This window comes from Drosophila subobscura, chromosome U (assembly GCF_008121235.1).
Source record: "Drosophila subobscura isolate 14011-0131.10 chromosome U, UCBerk_Dsub_1.0, whole genome shotgun sequence".
Taxonomy (NCBI): Eukaryota; Metazoa; Arthropoda; class Insecta; order Diptera; family Drosophilidae; genus Drosophila; species Drosophila subobscura.
The window spans coordinates 25,084,799-25,101,385 of record NC_048534.1 but is presented as its reverse complement, the minus strand read 5'-3'; the positions used below and the strand labels follow the sequence as shown (position 1 = coordinate 25,101,385).

The 16,587-nt window shown below is 45.5% G+C and overlaps 1 protein-coding gene across 3 annotated transcripts in view; it reads right to left on the bottom strand.

Moving 5' to 3' along the window:
- LOC117902251 (Down syndrome cell adhesion molecule-like protein Dscam2) overlaps positions 1-16,587 on the bottom strand; it is a 108,746-nt gene that overhangs the window by 38,057 nt on the left and 54,102 nt on the right. For all 3 annotated transcript variants that reach the window (XM_034813509.1, XM_034813507.1, XM_034813508.1), the window contains 3 exons: positions 14,092-14,290; positions 6,608-6,868; positions 6,343-6,539 (listed from right to left, as the gene is read on the bottom strand). In XM_034813509.1, the coding sequence (XP_034669400.1) occupies positions 6,343-6,539; positions 6,608-6,868; positions 14,092-14,290 (657 nt within the window). The remainder of the gene's footprint in view (positions 1-6,342; positions 6,540-6,607; positions 6,869-14,091; positions 14,291-16,587) is intronic.

Here is a 16,587-nt window from a genome sequence, read left to right as displayed (position 1 = left end):
GTGTGTCTCTCCTCCTTCCTCCTCTTACTCCTCCCAACTTTGAGTACATGTCTGTTGCTCTCTCTTTCGCTCTTTGCCACTGCATTGCTCTTTTCTCTTCCGTCTTGTTATTGCTGTTGTGGCAGCAGCTTCCATTTCGTGCTGCCTGCGCGTCTCGCAATGCGCTCGTTATCCTTTTTATTTGAAGTTTGCTTAATGCCAAGTAAATACTAGGATGCCCCCACACACACACACACACACACACACATGTCCTTGCCTCATTGTTTCATCTTTTTGTTGTTGTTCCCGGCCAGATGGTTATCCACTCTCGAGTCTCATTTTGCCTCAGCCTTTCCTGTCAATGTTCTGTCCTGTCCTGTCCGGGACTCTAACCATTTCATGGCCTGTTGCAGACGAACCTCAACCTTTGCTGTGGGTGGTTTGGCTGCTGCTCCTCTCCTCGACATTAAGTTACTTGTTACCTATGACCCCGCCCCACACCACGCCACATGGCTGGACACCACCGCAGACTAGTGGTTGCCCCCGACTCCCTCCGCCTCCGGTTATCTGGCGCATTATCATCATCATCTTCAATTTAATGCGTCGACGATGCCACTCGACAAACTCCCCCGCCCCGGCCCTCTCTGTCGTTTGTTTCTTTTTGTTTTTGCGCCACTTCCTGCCAAAGGACATGTTTGCGTTTATTTTTCTCTGCTTTTCTAAGAGCACCTAGCACAGGACCCTCCTCTGGGTAATGCCACTTTATATGCCGCAGTTGATGCCTTTAGAGGCTTTTGTGTTTACGCCATGTTAAGCCTCGAATCCTACGAATCCTGCCACATCCGAGTGCCACACAGACTCTCCTCAGTCTCTCCTCTCCCTCATTGCATGTGTATTGGCATTTGCTTGGTTGATTTTCATGTTGTCCCGCCTATTTGCCTGTGACAATCTACCAATCTGCCCAGTCCCAGTCGCAGTCCCAGTCCCCTCCTTTGGGTGGTGTTAAGGCCCAAACATAGAGCAAGGTCGTTCTCCCCGTTTCCATATGCCCGAGCAGCACACATTTACATTTAACATTTCCATTTCCATTTTCCGTGGACGTGCTCCGGGGTTCCGCTTTCGCATCGCTTCTGCTTCTGCTTCTGCTTTGGTTTGGTTTTCGTTTCATTTTTGCGTTCTCCGCTCGGTTTTCTGGGGCTTTTTTATGCATGATCTCATCGCTGAATGGCAGGTCATGTGACAGGCCCAGGCCCAGGCCTAAAAGACTCCACTCCACTGCAGGCCAATCTCCTCCTACTCAGAGACTCCACTTCGTTTCCATGGCTTTTATGTCTGCCTGCTGCTCCGCCTTTGGGGACCCAGACAAAAGTTAATTGCCTGACATTAAACTATGGAAAATAATGATGGACCCTGGGGGAAGCGCGGAGAAGGAGCGCCAGTTGCAGGGCTGCACTTGAGCGGCGTGCAGATCTGGCAGGATGGATAGCATCCATCTCTGGTCCTGGCCTGGCATCCGACTGGCTGGTTGCTCGCTTAATTATGATTCTCTTTTTTTATAAAATACTCATTAAGCCAACTCTCAACTTGCTTTAACCGCTTTTCTCAGTTGAAGGGCTCTGAACGATACAAATTGTTGGGAAAAACATTTTTTCCACTTAAGTTTCGATGGGAGGAAATGCTAATCGCAGTTTGGCGACAGTTTTTGAAAGGTAAATGAACAAATAAGGCCAGTAGATAATGTTGTTAGTGCCATAAGGAACATTATTCAATAGATAGGCAAAGAATTTTCACTAATTTTGCAAGTGTATCAAGGGAAAGGTAGATGAATCGCTGCCCTTAAGCGTTTCAGCTCTTCGATAACCTTCTGTAGGTGCTACGATGTTAAAGATTAGAAGTTGCGATGACTATACTAATGCTCCGTTTAGTTTTATAAATATAAAATGTGGATAATTTTATTACCTAGTAATATTTTCATAGATCCCAAGTGAGAAGACATTTTGAAGCTAATTCTAATAACCATTTTGATCGTTTCTACTTTCTGTTCCACCTTTTCTTGCCTCACTGATTGACAAGATCATCTAAAACTCTTGCTTCTAGTAGGCTCCTTCACCGCCACAACCTTCCCTGACTCTTCTCTGACATTTTGCAATTGTTAGACCTCTGAATCTTTCACTTTTCTATACAAAATTTCTGTTGAGCAAAATGCTAAGCCGTCAACAAAACTTAAGCGGTTTTTGTGCTGCTGCTGGGCTCCAAAGATTTGACAGCAGCGGAAGCGGAAGCCACACCCACCAAGGAGCTCCTCCGCCCCGTTCCGGCCTTGTCAGCTTAGAATCAAAAACAAAAGCCAAACACCTTAAACCCCCGCCTAACCCCTGCTAACCCACAGTCCCGTGTCCTGGCGCTCCCTTCGTTGTATTCCGCCATAAAGCAGCTGTCTGTTGCTTGCCTACTTTTCGCCAGGTATGGGACTGTAGGACTGCTCCACGACAGTTTCAGGACTGCTCTGAGACCAGAGATCCCAGCACCAACCTTCCACTTCCACTCCCACCCCTCTCCATCCCATCATTCCGCTTCCTTGCAGCGACAGATCCAGATCCGATTGGCCTCATCAGGAACCGAAAAGCAGCAACCAGCAACCAGCAGTCAGCAGCCTTCGGGGCTCCAAATGGCAATACATTAGCCAGGGCTCCCCTCCAGATTAAACTTGACTTTTCATTTCCCCCCCAATCCCCCTGCCTTGCCCTGCCACGCCTCAAGGGTTGTGCTGGAAAATATGGCCCGCCCATCGTTGATTTTTGCTGTGTGCGTTTTTGGCAATTTTCATTTTGTCATTTGGCGGTTATTAGCGCGACAATTTGGCCATTGTTGGCTCCTGCGATTTATTGCCCGGCCATTTCGGCCGATGAATTATTGGCCAAAGATTAGGCCAAGGAGGAACGAACGAACCCGTGGCTCAGTCTCTGATTAATTTCTAGGTGTCAATGGGGCAGGGAAAAGCAACGAAAGACCAGCAGAAAAGTGAATTTTTATTGCGTGGCGTAAATCAAAGTGTGCGGGAGAGCAAAAAGGGATCTGTCTGCTGGCTCCTGGTGTTGATTTCAATTAAATTGTTTTGTGATTTGATTTCACTGCTCAAACGTTTCCCCTGTGCTGCCAAAACAAACAGACGCAAAAAACACAGACCCAGACAAGGGTTTGGTCCCAATGGCAACGGGATGCTGCTCTGTCTCTGGCCGCTGGACCCGCAGCAACCGCACAAGTGCCTGAAAGGCACAGGACACATCATTTCCCTGTTTGATCTACTCCTCAGGGTACACATGGACGTAGCTCCAGGGTCTCTCTCTCTCTCTCTCTCGCTCTGCTTGCTTAAAAACGCATTACGGGTCCGGGGTCTCGCCACTGAAGCGTAGACAACGGAGCACACAGAGAGCAGAGCCAGAGAACCCAGGGAACCGGAGGTAACTGAGACTCGAGACGGGATGAGTTGAGACGAGACTTTGAGGTGGAATTGTTGACCGCAAGTGGAAAATCCTCAGCCCACAATCGGCAGAGTTCACATATCCTCTGCCTGCCTGGCTGCTGGATTTTGTTTGTTCCCAGCTCGTTCCTTTCCTACTGTAAAACTTCGTTTTTCCTGCATTTATAAATCACATTTTTTTGACACAAAAACTCGCTCCCAAAATAGACCTTTTGCGGTTTGTCCCACTCCGCCTTTTTTTGTGCGTAATTAAAAACATTTGATTAAACATTTGAACTACTAAAAACATGTTTTACAGATGAAAACAAATGAAACAGAGATGCCACAGACAAACTCCTCGTTCGAGTGGGAGTGGGAGTGGAAGTCGTGGGTGTGGCGATGGCCTGCGGCTTCTGGCCCTGAGGCTCAACTAATTAAACCGCAAGCGACCTATATATAGGCCACAAATACAAATACTTCCATGTATTTATCTATCTGTATATATTTATACATATGTACACGTGTCCTACACTCTGTTTTTCGCTCTATTTTATTGGAATTTACTCGTTTTTGTGCACCTTCCTCTGCCTCTGCCTCTGCCCCTGCCTCTGCTATTTGAAGAGCGTTAGAGCGGGCAGCTGGGCGACTGTTCTGCTAATTAATGTTCGTTGCTGTTCGGTTCGGTTCAGTCGTTAGGTTCCACTTGTTTATGATGTTTTTAGGTCTGTTAGGTGGGCCATATTACTCATACGACATGTGTAGCCCGCACACACACACGGCAGAGCGTTGGCGGTGGCTTTAATGCATTTTTACGAGTGTCGAGTGGCCGCCGTGTGCCGTGTGCCGTGTGCTGTGCGGTTGATAAATGAATAAATATGTTGTTGAAATTTATATTCTGAATTGCAAGTTCATTCGCTTAACGAGTGGTGGTGTGTGTGTGTGTGTGTGTGTGTGAAAATTATTCAATTTTAAGCTTGAATGAAGCCCACACACTTGACTTTTTTTGGTTTAGTATTAACAGCTTTTAGCTGATTTTACACCTTGATTTGATTTGATTTGTGTGAGTTTTTGGTTGAGTTTCCGCTCTGGTTTGAGCTCCGATTTTGAAGGTTGTACGGCAAGAGTGGGATTTTTCTTTGTGGAATTATATATTTATTGGAGTTCATTTGGGTGCAAAAGGCACACAGAACACATGCAATGGTGACTGAAATCAGCCGGCAATTTACTCGGAATATAAGTAGATAATTCTAACAAGAATTCAGGCAATGATTCGTTCAGTTTATTCGTAGCTGCACTCTTCTCTTTCCAAAATCCTCACCGAAAGAATTGTTCTAATATTTTCTGGCTTCCCTCTTTCCCACAACATAAAATCCATATCCTTGGCCTCCTTTTGCCAATTTAGTTGTACAATTTCCATATTCTTTGCTCCACTATAACTTTAAATCTCCCTTCTCCTCCCTCTTGCCGCTCTCTCGGCATGCAAAATGCAATTAGCGTGGGGTTCTGGCTTCGCTTTTGGTTCAGGCTCAAATCCCACACTCAAGTGTCTGCCGCACAGCTATTACTGCTCCGCTCTCTGTGTGTGTGTGTGTGTGTGTGTGTGTGTTGTTTTTGAATTAATTACACATTTGATAGCCAGAGCTGTGCATGGAGTGGGCTGAGGGTACGAGGGGTGCAGAGGTGTGCAAAAGTTGGCTTGTGGCTCCTGGGCCTCAATTCGAGTCGATTGCCGCCAACAGACGGGCAGACTGGCAGACGGGCGGCAATATTTCACTTTATTTGCCTTTTGATTAGCCCTAATAGCCGCAACGTTAACAGGTCACACTGCCACTGTGACTGCCACACTGCCTTTGCCACTTGTTGCAACAACAACTACAACACACAGAGTAGCTGGAGAGCTGGCCTGGCAGTCGGCACATAAATTTCTATTCTAATTACTTGGGGGTTTAGATTCCACAGCAGCGGCAGCGGCAGCGGCTGCAGGTCCGAGGCATTTGTAATTTATGTGTTTGTGTCCGGGGGGGGAGGGACTTTGTGTTGGCTTTTTAAAAAAGATATATGCGATTATACAATGATTGTTGTTGCATCTAACTGTGGCACACTGCTAGCCACACACGGCCACACGGCTGCCACACATTTTAAACGAAATGTGTCAGCGCATTTAGAAGGAACAAACAAAGCAGCCAAGCCAGAGCACAGGGTTAAATGTTGTCCCATTGTGCATTTTGTGTGCTGAATAAATGAATGTCCGTCGCTCTGCCCTGCTTCATTATGCAAATAGTTCTGCTGCCGTTGCAGTTGCACTGGTAATTGCTGTGCAACATGCTAATTAAGCGATCCCCCATCCCCATCCCTTCAATGTGTGATCCCCAAGCGAAGGAGCAGAGCAGAAGGTCAACTCGAAGGCAGACCCAGCAGACAGACAGTCGAACTGGCCACTGGCCACTGGTCGGTCACGCAGCTCCCAAGAGCCACTAATTTATGTGAATATTTTTATTCAAGCAGAGCAGAGCGGAGTGGAGTGGAAATTATTAATGCTGCTCAAGTGGATTCTGTGAGTAATTAATGAATGGCGTGGGATTACCACTGGACAGGGCCACATCCAGGGTTGGTACTTCAATTAAGGGCTACTGTGGGTGTGGTCAGAAGAGACTTTAGGGAAGTCAAAGGAAAATATGCACCAAAATTATTCTGTGCAGATAATTCCATTCGAAGCTGTAGGCTCTGGTGCCAAAAAGATCTCTAAGAATGCTCAAAGACTGCCTTTTCCATATGTATAAGTTTCAAAGAAGACCCCGCAGAGCCTTGATTCGTACTCCCAGGGCCTCTGCTTTCATCATCTGATTATGCCGTATGAGAAACCCCTTTTAATCGGTAAACCATAAACATTTTCTTCTACTTACAGTTAACATTCAATGTAGCGGTGGACTCCAGTCGTTTGCCCTCGTTCATGGCACGATTCCTGACGACACACTTGTACTTGGCGCCATCATCCTCACGCCGTGGGGTGACCGTCAGCGTGGCGTTTGTGGGCTGATCCTTGGTGCCGCCGCGCAGCACTGTGGCGGGCAGGGGAGAGTTGGAGCCCTCGCGATACCAACTGGGAAAGGGGCAAGGAGAGTTTTCCAATCAAAAATCTTCCTAAGAGAGAGTCAAAAATCCACTCACGTGATGGTGGGATCGGGGGAGCCACCAATGCTGCTGCATGTCAGCTCCATGGGCTTGTCCTCGGTGGCCACGGCAATGTTGCCGGGTGAGATCACAGGCGGGTGTGGCGGTGTGAGCACCGTGAGATTGTGGAACTCCTGATGGACATCGGCGCCGGTGCCCTTGGCCTTGATGCGGCACTCGAAGCGTCCATTGTCGCGACTGTAGGAGACATTCTTGATCTGCAGATCGTAGATGCCGCGCTCCGGCTGAAAGTCGAGTCTGAAATGATGCAACAAAAGAACGAATCTAAGTACCAAGAAATACATTCAGAAAGTTCAAAGATTAATGGAAGAATCAATCTCCAGAGCTCCGCCACACGCTGTGTCGGAAGTCAATTTGTTTTTATTTGAAAACTTCCCTCGAGTCGTCGCTCGTTCTTCCTTCTTTCGGGTAGCCAATCACTAATTGTGCTAATATTGAATTTCCCCACTCTGTGCACTGCCTCGAGGGTCCTGTGGCATCCACTTCCTGCTGCCCGCAGGTGGCCAAACTTTAAACGTTCGCCCCCGAAATATAAATAAATACAAAATGGTAATATTTGACGAGCTGAGAGAGGACATCCACACAGAGGCAGCAGCTCTCGAGGGGCTCTCTGTGGCAACATAAATAAAATCAACGTTCGAATAAATGTTTGCATATTTTTTCTAGACAACTTTCCAATAAGACGACGGCTGGCTCTCAGACGAAGGCGTCAGCCAAGTGAAAGGTAAATAGAAACACAAAAAAAACACATAAGAAATGGGGAAATAGAACTCAAGAACCGAAGCTGGAGATACACTTGAAGATGCATGGAAATATATTTAAGTAGTTGAAGCATGAGTGAAGGACTCTTCATAATTTGATAAAGATAGGCATCGATATGAGTGGACGGAACACAACCAAAATATTGACAATTTTAGACCGCAATTTCTTCCTTGCTTTACATATTTCAAACACAAACTTCTCCCCTCAATAATTATACCCTCCCAAGAGAGTGTATCGCTAAGTAATTTACACAAAAATACACCTAGATTCTGCTCCAGGTCTGTTTGTATTTTCCTTATTGTTATTTGCTGGACTATTAGAAGATCTCCTGAGGAGCTCTTTTCGAGGTAATTGCTTTGCAGCAGCACACCCCTGCCCCCCTGCCACGCTCCACACTCGCAAGGCAAAGCTAAATTAATTGCAAAAATTGTATAATTGGAAAATTGAACATTTCTTTTTGGTAAAATATTATTGGAAATTGCAGAGAGCGAGCGGCACAGAGTTTCGATTTGGTTCGTTAGTTTCTGTGCTTTGAATATTTGTTTAAATAAATAAACAAACTTTGAAACAAATAAGAAACGAAATGGTAAGACATTTATCGAGTATTTGTCTTGGAAAGAAATGTGACACAGAAAAGATGTCATGGACACACGAAATATACTCTGAAATTGAATTTATTTACTCATCATTTTTGGTGTGGGTGTGTCAATTTTTGATGGCAAGAAAATCAGAATTTATTCAAAGAGCATTTATTGGCAATGAATTTAGAATTTATTGGGAATTTATTGAAATTATTAAGTGCATTTCCTTGAAGAAATCCTTTAAATGTGCAAGAAATGAAATTAATTCCATCAAATGTCGCTGTTAAAAACTGAAATGTTGGGAAATGTGTCTCCTTCTTTAGTTCCCACAACTTTGATCCTAGCAAATCTGCTGCCATTCCCTTCTTCCCAAACCATTTCCACTCTCATCCACTTTCCATGCAGCACGACGCACATCTTTAAGCCAAATCACGTCTTTAGTTCCATATTCAATATATCTAGAAATTGCTCGTCTTTCATCTATCATCAACGAGGGAGAATGTCAGCGCAGGAATGAGGCTTCGGGCTGTGGATGTGGTTGAGGCTGAGGACTGGTACTGGTCCTGGCTTCTGGCTGCTGGAGAGCCTGTCTCTGCTGCTCCCCACAACTTTGTCAATTTTCTGCTGTTGGCTTCTGTCCGAGACAGTCATTTCTCTTCGTCCTCGCCGCGTCCTGGTTTTGGGCTCTGTTTCGCTTTCGGTTCCATTCCTGGCTTCATTTTGTCAATGTCTTAATATTTCAAGGCCACTTCTGGTTCTGGTGCTCACATTTTTTGCGTCTTTTTTTTGGTTGCGATTTTTCACAATTTCTCAATAGAATGGATGCTGATGATTATTTTGTCGTCGTCGTCTCTATCGGTTGCCCTGGACAACTACTGAAAATTGATGCCCGCCCGAATGCGCTTCGCTGGCTTCTTGTCTCTCCACCGACTCCCTCCCCTGGAGGGTCCTGCTCCCTCCCTGCTTTCATCGTTGGTCAGTCAGCAGTTTATTAGATTGGCAAACAAGATGGCATTCCCTCTCCCTCCTCTTGAAGCTCCTGCAGCTTTTCACAAGTTCATTTGTCAAGCCTGACTGACGACTGGCGGACTGCTGGCTGCTGTCCCGAAATTGGCTCTCATCTTGAAGGCTCTTCTCTCCTCTTCATTTAAGACTGAGGAGAAGCTTCAATTACAGGTCCCTGGCCACCGCCACTGCTTCAACTTTGCATTCATTTCTACGGTCTAGACAATTTTTATGATTCTAATTGGACGACAGCTCAAGGCGTTAATAGAGGAGCTAAATGGTAGCTGCAGCCGAGAGGGAAAAAGAGGAGCAAAAAAACTGTGTGGGGAACTGATTAACTCGGGGCCGACCTGCCCCCTGCCTGGGTTCCCTCTCTACTCCTGTTTTCCCCGTGCTAATTGCTGTGAAAAAAAGCAGCAACAAACACGCATCAGTGGGAGAATTTAATTTGCCAAAGCAGCAAACCGCAGCAGCCGAGGCAGCAACTGCTGGACTTTTGCTCTTGAAAAAATCGGACTCTCTCTCGAAATAGAATGCAGACAATCCACAAAAAAAAGTGGAGGAAAACACCAGCGAAAGGGAGAGGAGCGGCGCCGACAGAGAGCAAAAGCCAGGGCAGCAAATTGACTGAATTCTCCACAGACATGTCCCAATCCTCCATGCAGCACCCCTCCTCCTGCAGCCTCTCGGCACTCTCTGTTCTACTCTGCGCTTCATTCTGGCATGTCCTTGCCTTGTCTAGTTGGGTTTTGTTTGTTGTATTATTATTTCTATACCCTCTAGCAGAGCGGTAGGGGCATGATGAACCCTCACAGAGCTGAGAAACTAGTACACAACAATTGCCTCATTGATTAATAGAATTTCAGAAATATTTATGGATTATTTCGAATATTACTTAAGGGAAGAATACAATTATTAATTTTGAAATTGATTTCTTTGCAGATTAACAAAATTTCACTGCAATTTGTTGATTATTTCAGATATTTTTTCTTCTAGGGTGTCTTATGCGGCGGAACCTCCCAAACTAGTTCTTCCTTTCATGTTCTATTTGCTATTGCTGCTGCCTGCCACTATCCCCTTGCCTTTAGTTCCCTTTTTGGGGCCACGTCTCTGGCGACTTGCTCATTTGCAGCTGGGGCAAGGGCGAGCGCGAGCGAGAGAGCGAGACCATCCCAAAGGCAGCACCAGAGAGACAGAGCGAGAGGAGCTCCCTCCAGCAGGCAGAGGGGACCAGCAGCAGCACGTGCCTGGCTCCGGCTCCTGCTCCTGCTCCTGCTCCCCTCTAGCTACAACAAAAAGTGCAAATTATAAAAACTATTGGCAAAGCGCAGTCAGCGTCGGCTCCGGGGACACTCCCCCCTGCCCAACCCTCCAGCCAACCCGTCGATGGCGCAAAAATGAAAAGCGCTTTAAATTATAAAAAATCAGCCAAGGAGAAGAGCGCACAGGACACCGCAGCAGCCGGGCTGAGCGCGCGTCCTTGAGAGGCAACCAAAACCAAAAAGCGAGCGAAGACTCCAGGGAGGATAAGAGAAAGCCCAGCGAAGCTGCCTCAAGGGACAAGAGGGGGAGGGAGGCAGGCTGTGTGCCCCCGGGCACTGCCATGTTGTTGCAATTTTCAAGTTTACCGACTTGCCCCTTCCTGGCTTTTCCCCTGCAATTTGCGATTCGTTGTTGTCCTCAATTCCGCGATTTTCTGCACAAAAAAAAGTTTAGTTGGGATTTTTTTTTTTGCTGGTCAGAGGTGGAGACAGTTGCTTAAACGGCCGCCAATTATTTCGGATAAGAAGAAACAGAAACACAAGGAGATTCCTTCGAGCCAAAAGAAAACATTTCTGAGGATAAAATAATAAGGATCTGAGGGGGAGAGCGAGGAACGAAGGGAGGGAAGGGTGGCCGCTGGAATATGGATATTAAATAATGGGTACAAATATGCCAGCGACCTTTTGAGCCAAGTTTTTAATCAAATGAGCGCATCATTCGATGGTTTGAGGAGCTGTTCTTATGAATATATTAAGGGTCGGGCATTGAAGATTGAAATCTGCCCCAAAGGCAGAGAAAATGTGTCTACGAGGAGCGATCAAAGGAAGGGTCCACAAAGGCATGGTTATAGCCATCTATCTGTAGCTAGATCTTTTCTTTGATTGCAAATTGCGATTGAGAGAACTTCAGAGCCAGAGTAGAGGCCTTTCAAATGCCCTAAATTTATACGCCTTGGAGTTCAATAACTTATTTCCAGTAACTACAAAAGAACTTTGAAATGTTCCAAGAAATCTTTAGTCTCTCATCGTATTTCTGCTTCAAACTCTCAACAGATTTCTGCTCTTCCTCTCCACAGCTTTCTCCTGTGATTTATCTTCCCCTGCTCCACCCCTCATCAATTTGTGCTCCTCTTCTGTTACTCTTATCAGATTTTTCTGTTTCCACTCCTTAATGTCTGGGCACTGGTATAACATTTAGCCAAATGATCTAAACACGACTTTCAGCAGCCCCTTAAGTATGCAATCGAATATCTTGCCCCACCCCACAGCCACTGAAGAGGAGAAATTCCGCACTCGAGTAACGGAAGAGAGACGCTCAGAGGGGGAGTAAGAGAGAGGGAGAGAGGTGGGAGAGCCACTCGACAATTGTCGTTGCCGTTGACTTCTTCGCTCATTGTTTCTCAATCTCTACAGCAGCATCCAGCAGCCAGCAGCCAGCACACATTCCCCTGATGTCTCGTTAAATTAAATGTTCCAACGAATTATTAGCCATGAGAATTGTTGTGTGTGTCTCCCCTCTCCCTCACTCTCTCTCGTGCTATCTCTTTTCCCCTCTTTACTGTCTCGTTATTTGTGACTCCTGTCCCTGTCTTTTGGCCCACTTTCGACCCTCTCTGTCGCGACATTTTGGCCCAAAAAAGAACACCAAAAAAATTGTGTAATTTCTCGTTTTGGTTTTTCTGCTCTTTTTTTCCCATTTTTGGCCAACAAATTTGCAGTAATTTCACTTTTGCTGTAACACAGATGGGACATAGGATATAGAGAGAAGAACAGAGGGGGGAGCGGAGATACAGAGCAGTAGGAACCCTGCTCTAGAGGGTATCCATGGGAGAGCTGGTCTTAGCGCAAGCATAGAGATAATTTCACAGAGGGAGAGAGAGAGAGCAAGATGCAGGCACCAGAGAAGAGTCTCAGAGAGAGAGAGAAAGAGAGGGAGGGGTGGGATTTCTTCTTGTGTCCCCATTCTCCAGCTTATTTCGCATTGTTTTCCTTTCTTGTATTTGGCTTTCGGCGCAAATTCTGCAGTAAAAACAAAATATAATAAATATTTTACACTTTCCGAGAGGTTCGGGAGCCGCAGAAGCTGCGATTTCTGTGGCTCCTTCTGGGAACTGCTCTCCCAAGTCGTGCCTCAGCTGGCTGCCCCACTAATACCTCCTCTGGCTACCCCACACTCTCGTTTCTCGTCTCTCGCTGCTCCTTGCGTTCTTTTTTCGCATTTGCCGTTTGTTGATTTGCTTTTATTACACACCCAAAAGAAATCCACCTACCAATGGCACATATATTCCATATGGAGGATACAGAAGAGAGGAGAGGGAGGAGCTGCTCCTGGCTTGTGGCCAGCGGCAGTCGACAAACCAAAAACGAAATGAAACGAAACGAAACGAAACGGATGGCAGCGACGCCACCGCCGACGCTGCTGCATTTTGTGGCCTCCGCAGTGTACAGTGTGTGGCACTTAAAATTTATGCGTTGCCACATAAAGAAACCCGTGCAGCAGTGGCGGCAGCAGCAGCAGCAGCAGCAACAACAGCGCCAGCACTGGCCGAGAACAGAACAGGCATTAAAAAGCTGAGCCTCAGCGGGCAAACGGGCGAGCGACAGGAAACGGAAGTCGAAGGCACCAAGCAAATAAAAATACAATTGAAAACATTTGTGGGGCAACGACGGGCAGTGGAGGGGAGGGGAGGGGAGGTAATGAAAATGAAACATAAACACGGCCAACACCAATAGGCAGGCAGGCGGAAGGCCTTATGTGAGGCCAGCCAGCCGACTGACTGACTGTGCACATACTGATGGGAGAGAGTGTGCACATGCTGATGGGGCAGAGTGTGTGCATGAGCTTTATGGGTGGGAGGTTGGTAGGGTGGCAGGGTGTGAGTGTGTGCGGTGGCGGGTGGTGCCTCATAATTGTCTGAACATGCAACATGCGGCGTTGACATTAAGGATTAAAGCGACACCCAAACGCCATTCGAAACGGTAGAGATGTGAGCGTGAGGCGCGATTCAAGCATGAAATACGATGAATGAGGGGAGATTAATTGAGTCCGATATCTTTAGGTGTGTTTTCTGTGACTAAATTCTCATTTTGATTGCAGTAAAAGTTGCTTTAGGACATTAAATTTTGAAACAAATTACTCTTCCGATCTGATATTCAGCAATTTGAATGAAAAGTCAGTAAAAATGTGGACTAAATTTTATTTTAAAAATCTCATTTCTCATTCCCCGTAAACCCAATCAAAGACTACACTCCCCTCCAATTGGAATCCATTTTTCCTATGCCTTCCTGTCGCTCTGTTCCACACACTCCTCTCTAATTTAAATCCCTTTTTTATCTGCGCCTTCGTGTCACGCTTTTATATGGTCGCTCCTCTGCAGAAATCACAGTTTTAATCAGCGTCCAAGCTCGGACGTTTGGCTTTGGCTCCCTGGGCTGCTGCTTTGGCATTTTATTTAAATTGCCAAGAACTTGATTTTAATTAAGTTGGAAGCTCAGTCAGTCGTCACATGCATAAATCGCATTATGGCAAAGGTATGGGAGAGGTGGAGAGGGGAGGGAGTGTGAAACATTTAATTAACTTAACAAATGGCTCTATGGCAACTCTGGTCTGGTGGATAAACTGTACCCTGCACCACGCTGGGAGTGCTAACTGTTAATGCTCGCATGGGCTGGCCGGCTGGCCGTTCGTCGTTACAGTTTATGGCCATGCCCCATAAAAGGCATCCACTTTATGGCTAGACTTATGCCAAACGCACAAACACACAACATCCCACATCCTTGCCCTACCAGGGGGAATCCCTGCCATTTTCATCATGTGTCAACTTATCTATGGGGAGGGAACTTTACTCACCTATAGCCGGAACTCAATTGAACTTCCCCGATGGCCACATTGTCAAACTGTGCAGGATTCGCTGTCCAGCGTGTCCAAAAGAATGAGAAATCATTCGATTCGTATTTGTCCGTGAAGCGGCACTTGAGCGTCAGATCCGCATTCTCACGCGTGTCGATGGACTCGTCCGCAAGGATCGTGGAGCTCAACGCTAAGATAACTGTAGGAGAGAAGAAAGGAGAAATGAGAGTTAATATAATGGATTACATGGATCGATAAAAGAATATTCTCGAGGGATTTATAGATGGAAATATCGTATAAAACTTCTTCCATTTACTTCATATTTTCTGTAGTTGTCACTCATGAATTAAAGGGCATGTTTGAGACATTAAAGGGAACTTCTTCATAGCTTAAAGATCCCCAATTCAACCAAAGGAACTCTCTGAATATTTTACAACGTTTTCCACACATTGTTCCCAAGTTCATTCCACCCTCCAATGACACCTTTTTGATTTCTCATCACCTCATTTAAAATTCCCCTCAAAAAACACTTGACCAACAAACGCTAAAAGCATAACTTTTTTTTACAAGTATTTTTTATATTCCTTTAATTCCCAAAAATCATCAACAATCATAACTTTTAAGTTCATCAAACGCTGCAGCAGAGAGACGACCCCTCCGTCGACACCCACACACAAAAACTCAACCGACGACATAAGAACCTTTTCAATTTCCATGAAATTTTCATCAGCTGTTGCTCTCTTTTTTTTCATTCATACTTGCTGGTGCTTCAAAGAAAAACAAAAGAAAGCATAAAAACAAAACAAAAATCGGTTTAAAAGTAAGAAAAAGAAAGTGAAAAGAAAAAAACAACAAAAGGACAACAAATTTTTGTGTTTAATTCTTAATAAACCATTATGTGTGGAGCGAGCGCCGGCAAGTCCTCGAATTCAATGCCTCGAGGAAGGCGACAGAAAAAAGGGAAAAACAATTTCAAGTAACTTTTTCATATGCTTTAGGAAAAGGCAAGCGAGGACTGTAACTGTCCCTCAGTTCATTCCACACATCCAAACACACACACGCTACACCGAAAGGACCAACGACAAAGTTTTTTCCCAAGTTCCATTGCCTACCTTTGGGCGCGCAGCCAGGCAGCACCTTAGCGCACCGCGATACGGCGCCTGACTGGCACTCGCAGGACCCTTCCCTTAACGCATTACTCTTACTTTGGTGCGTAAATTTCAAGTAGAATTTATAGCCGCTTTATATTTGGCATCAAATATGCATGAGTCGGCGTTTAAGCCAGTCCAAAAAAAAAGCCAAAAAAGTGTTCCGAGTGGCTCGAGAGGCCATAAATTGTTGGACTAGGGGTGCTGCCGTGGGTCTGTCTGGGTGCTTTATAGATTGTTCTCTCAATTGAGAGACGAAGAGACAGATAAAGAGAGTGGGAAAGATAGAGACCTTCCCTCTGCATTTGCATTAGCTTCAATAATCGTTAAAATCCCCAAAAGTTGCAACAGCCATGAAAATCTCATGAAAATCGCATTAAAATTAATTTGGCAGTCGTCTGAGGGCTCCTTACTGTCTGTTCCACGAAATCCTAGGCCTTCGGATCACACGTCAGTAGGTGGCAACTCTGGCAGAGCGCATCAGTTTTCATTTTTGCTACAGAGATAGCAAAGTCGGTAGCCTCCTTTTTGGGTTTTTCGGCGGGAATTTATGTCAAAAGTTTGTTTCTTTTTCGAGCTCTGAGCCCATTTCGCTTTCGCTGTCTGCCCGCTGTCCCCTGTCTGGCATTAAAGTTACTTTTGTAGAAGCTTTTTGGCCGAGAGCAGAGGTTGTCAACGCATTTCTTTTGCTCATTTCACTTGACTGCTTACTGAGGCGGCAGGACAACGACGAAAGGCATGAGCAGGGGCAGGAGCAGGAGCAGCAGGCAGCGACGACAGAGAGTTAGGGCTGTCCATTTTCGCAGGATGCGTTTCTAATTAAAAACTTTAGATAGAGAGGACTGGCAAGAAGCGAGGCTAGAGAGAGGTCGACACTTGGTTGCACTTAGGCAAATTGCCAGATGTTGCACCCAAGGACTCGCTCTGTCTTATCCTCCGTCATGAATATTTTGTGCAAATATTTAGCAAATGTAAATGCAGCCCAAGAATATCAATTTCTAGTAAATTAAAAGACATTTTAATGTCCAAATTACATTTCCCAGAATTTTGTTGCTAATTTCTTGGACATTTTCCATACATTTTCATCCATTTACAGCCTACAAATATTCATTTCTAGTAGCTCAAAGAATTTTACTTATGAAATATCTTTGGATGGGAAATTTCATTGCTTTATGTGCATTTATCAGGCATATGATTATCAATTTCTCAGAGATTTCGACCATTTAATGTCGCATTTCATCGACAATTTGCATTTCCAAGAACAGGAATATGCACTCTGGAGACACTTTAGAACGAAACTTCAAGGATTACGAAATTTCTGCAGCATCAAAACATTAATTTCCAGCAG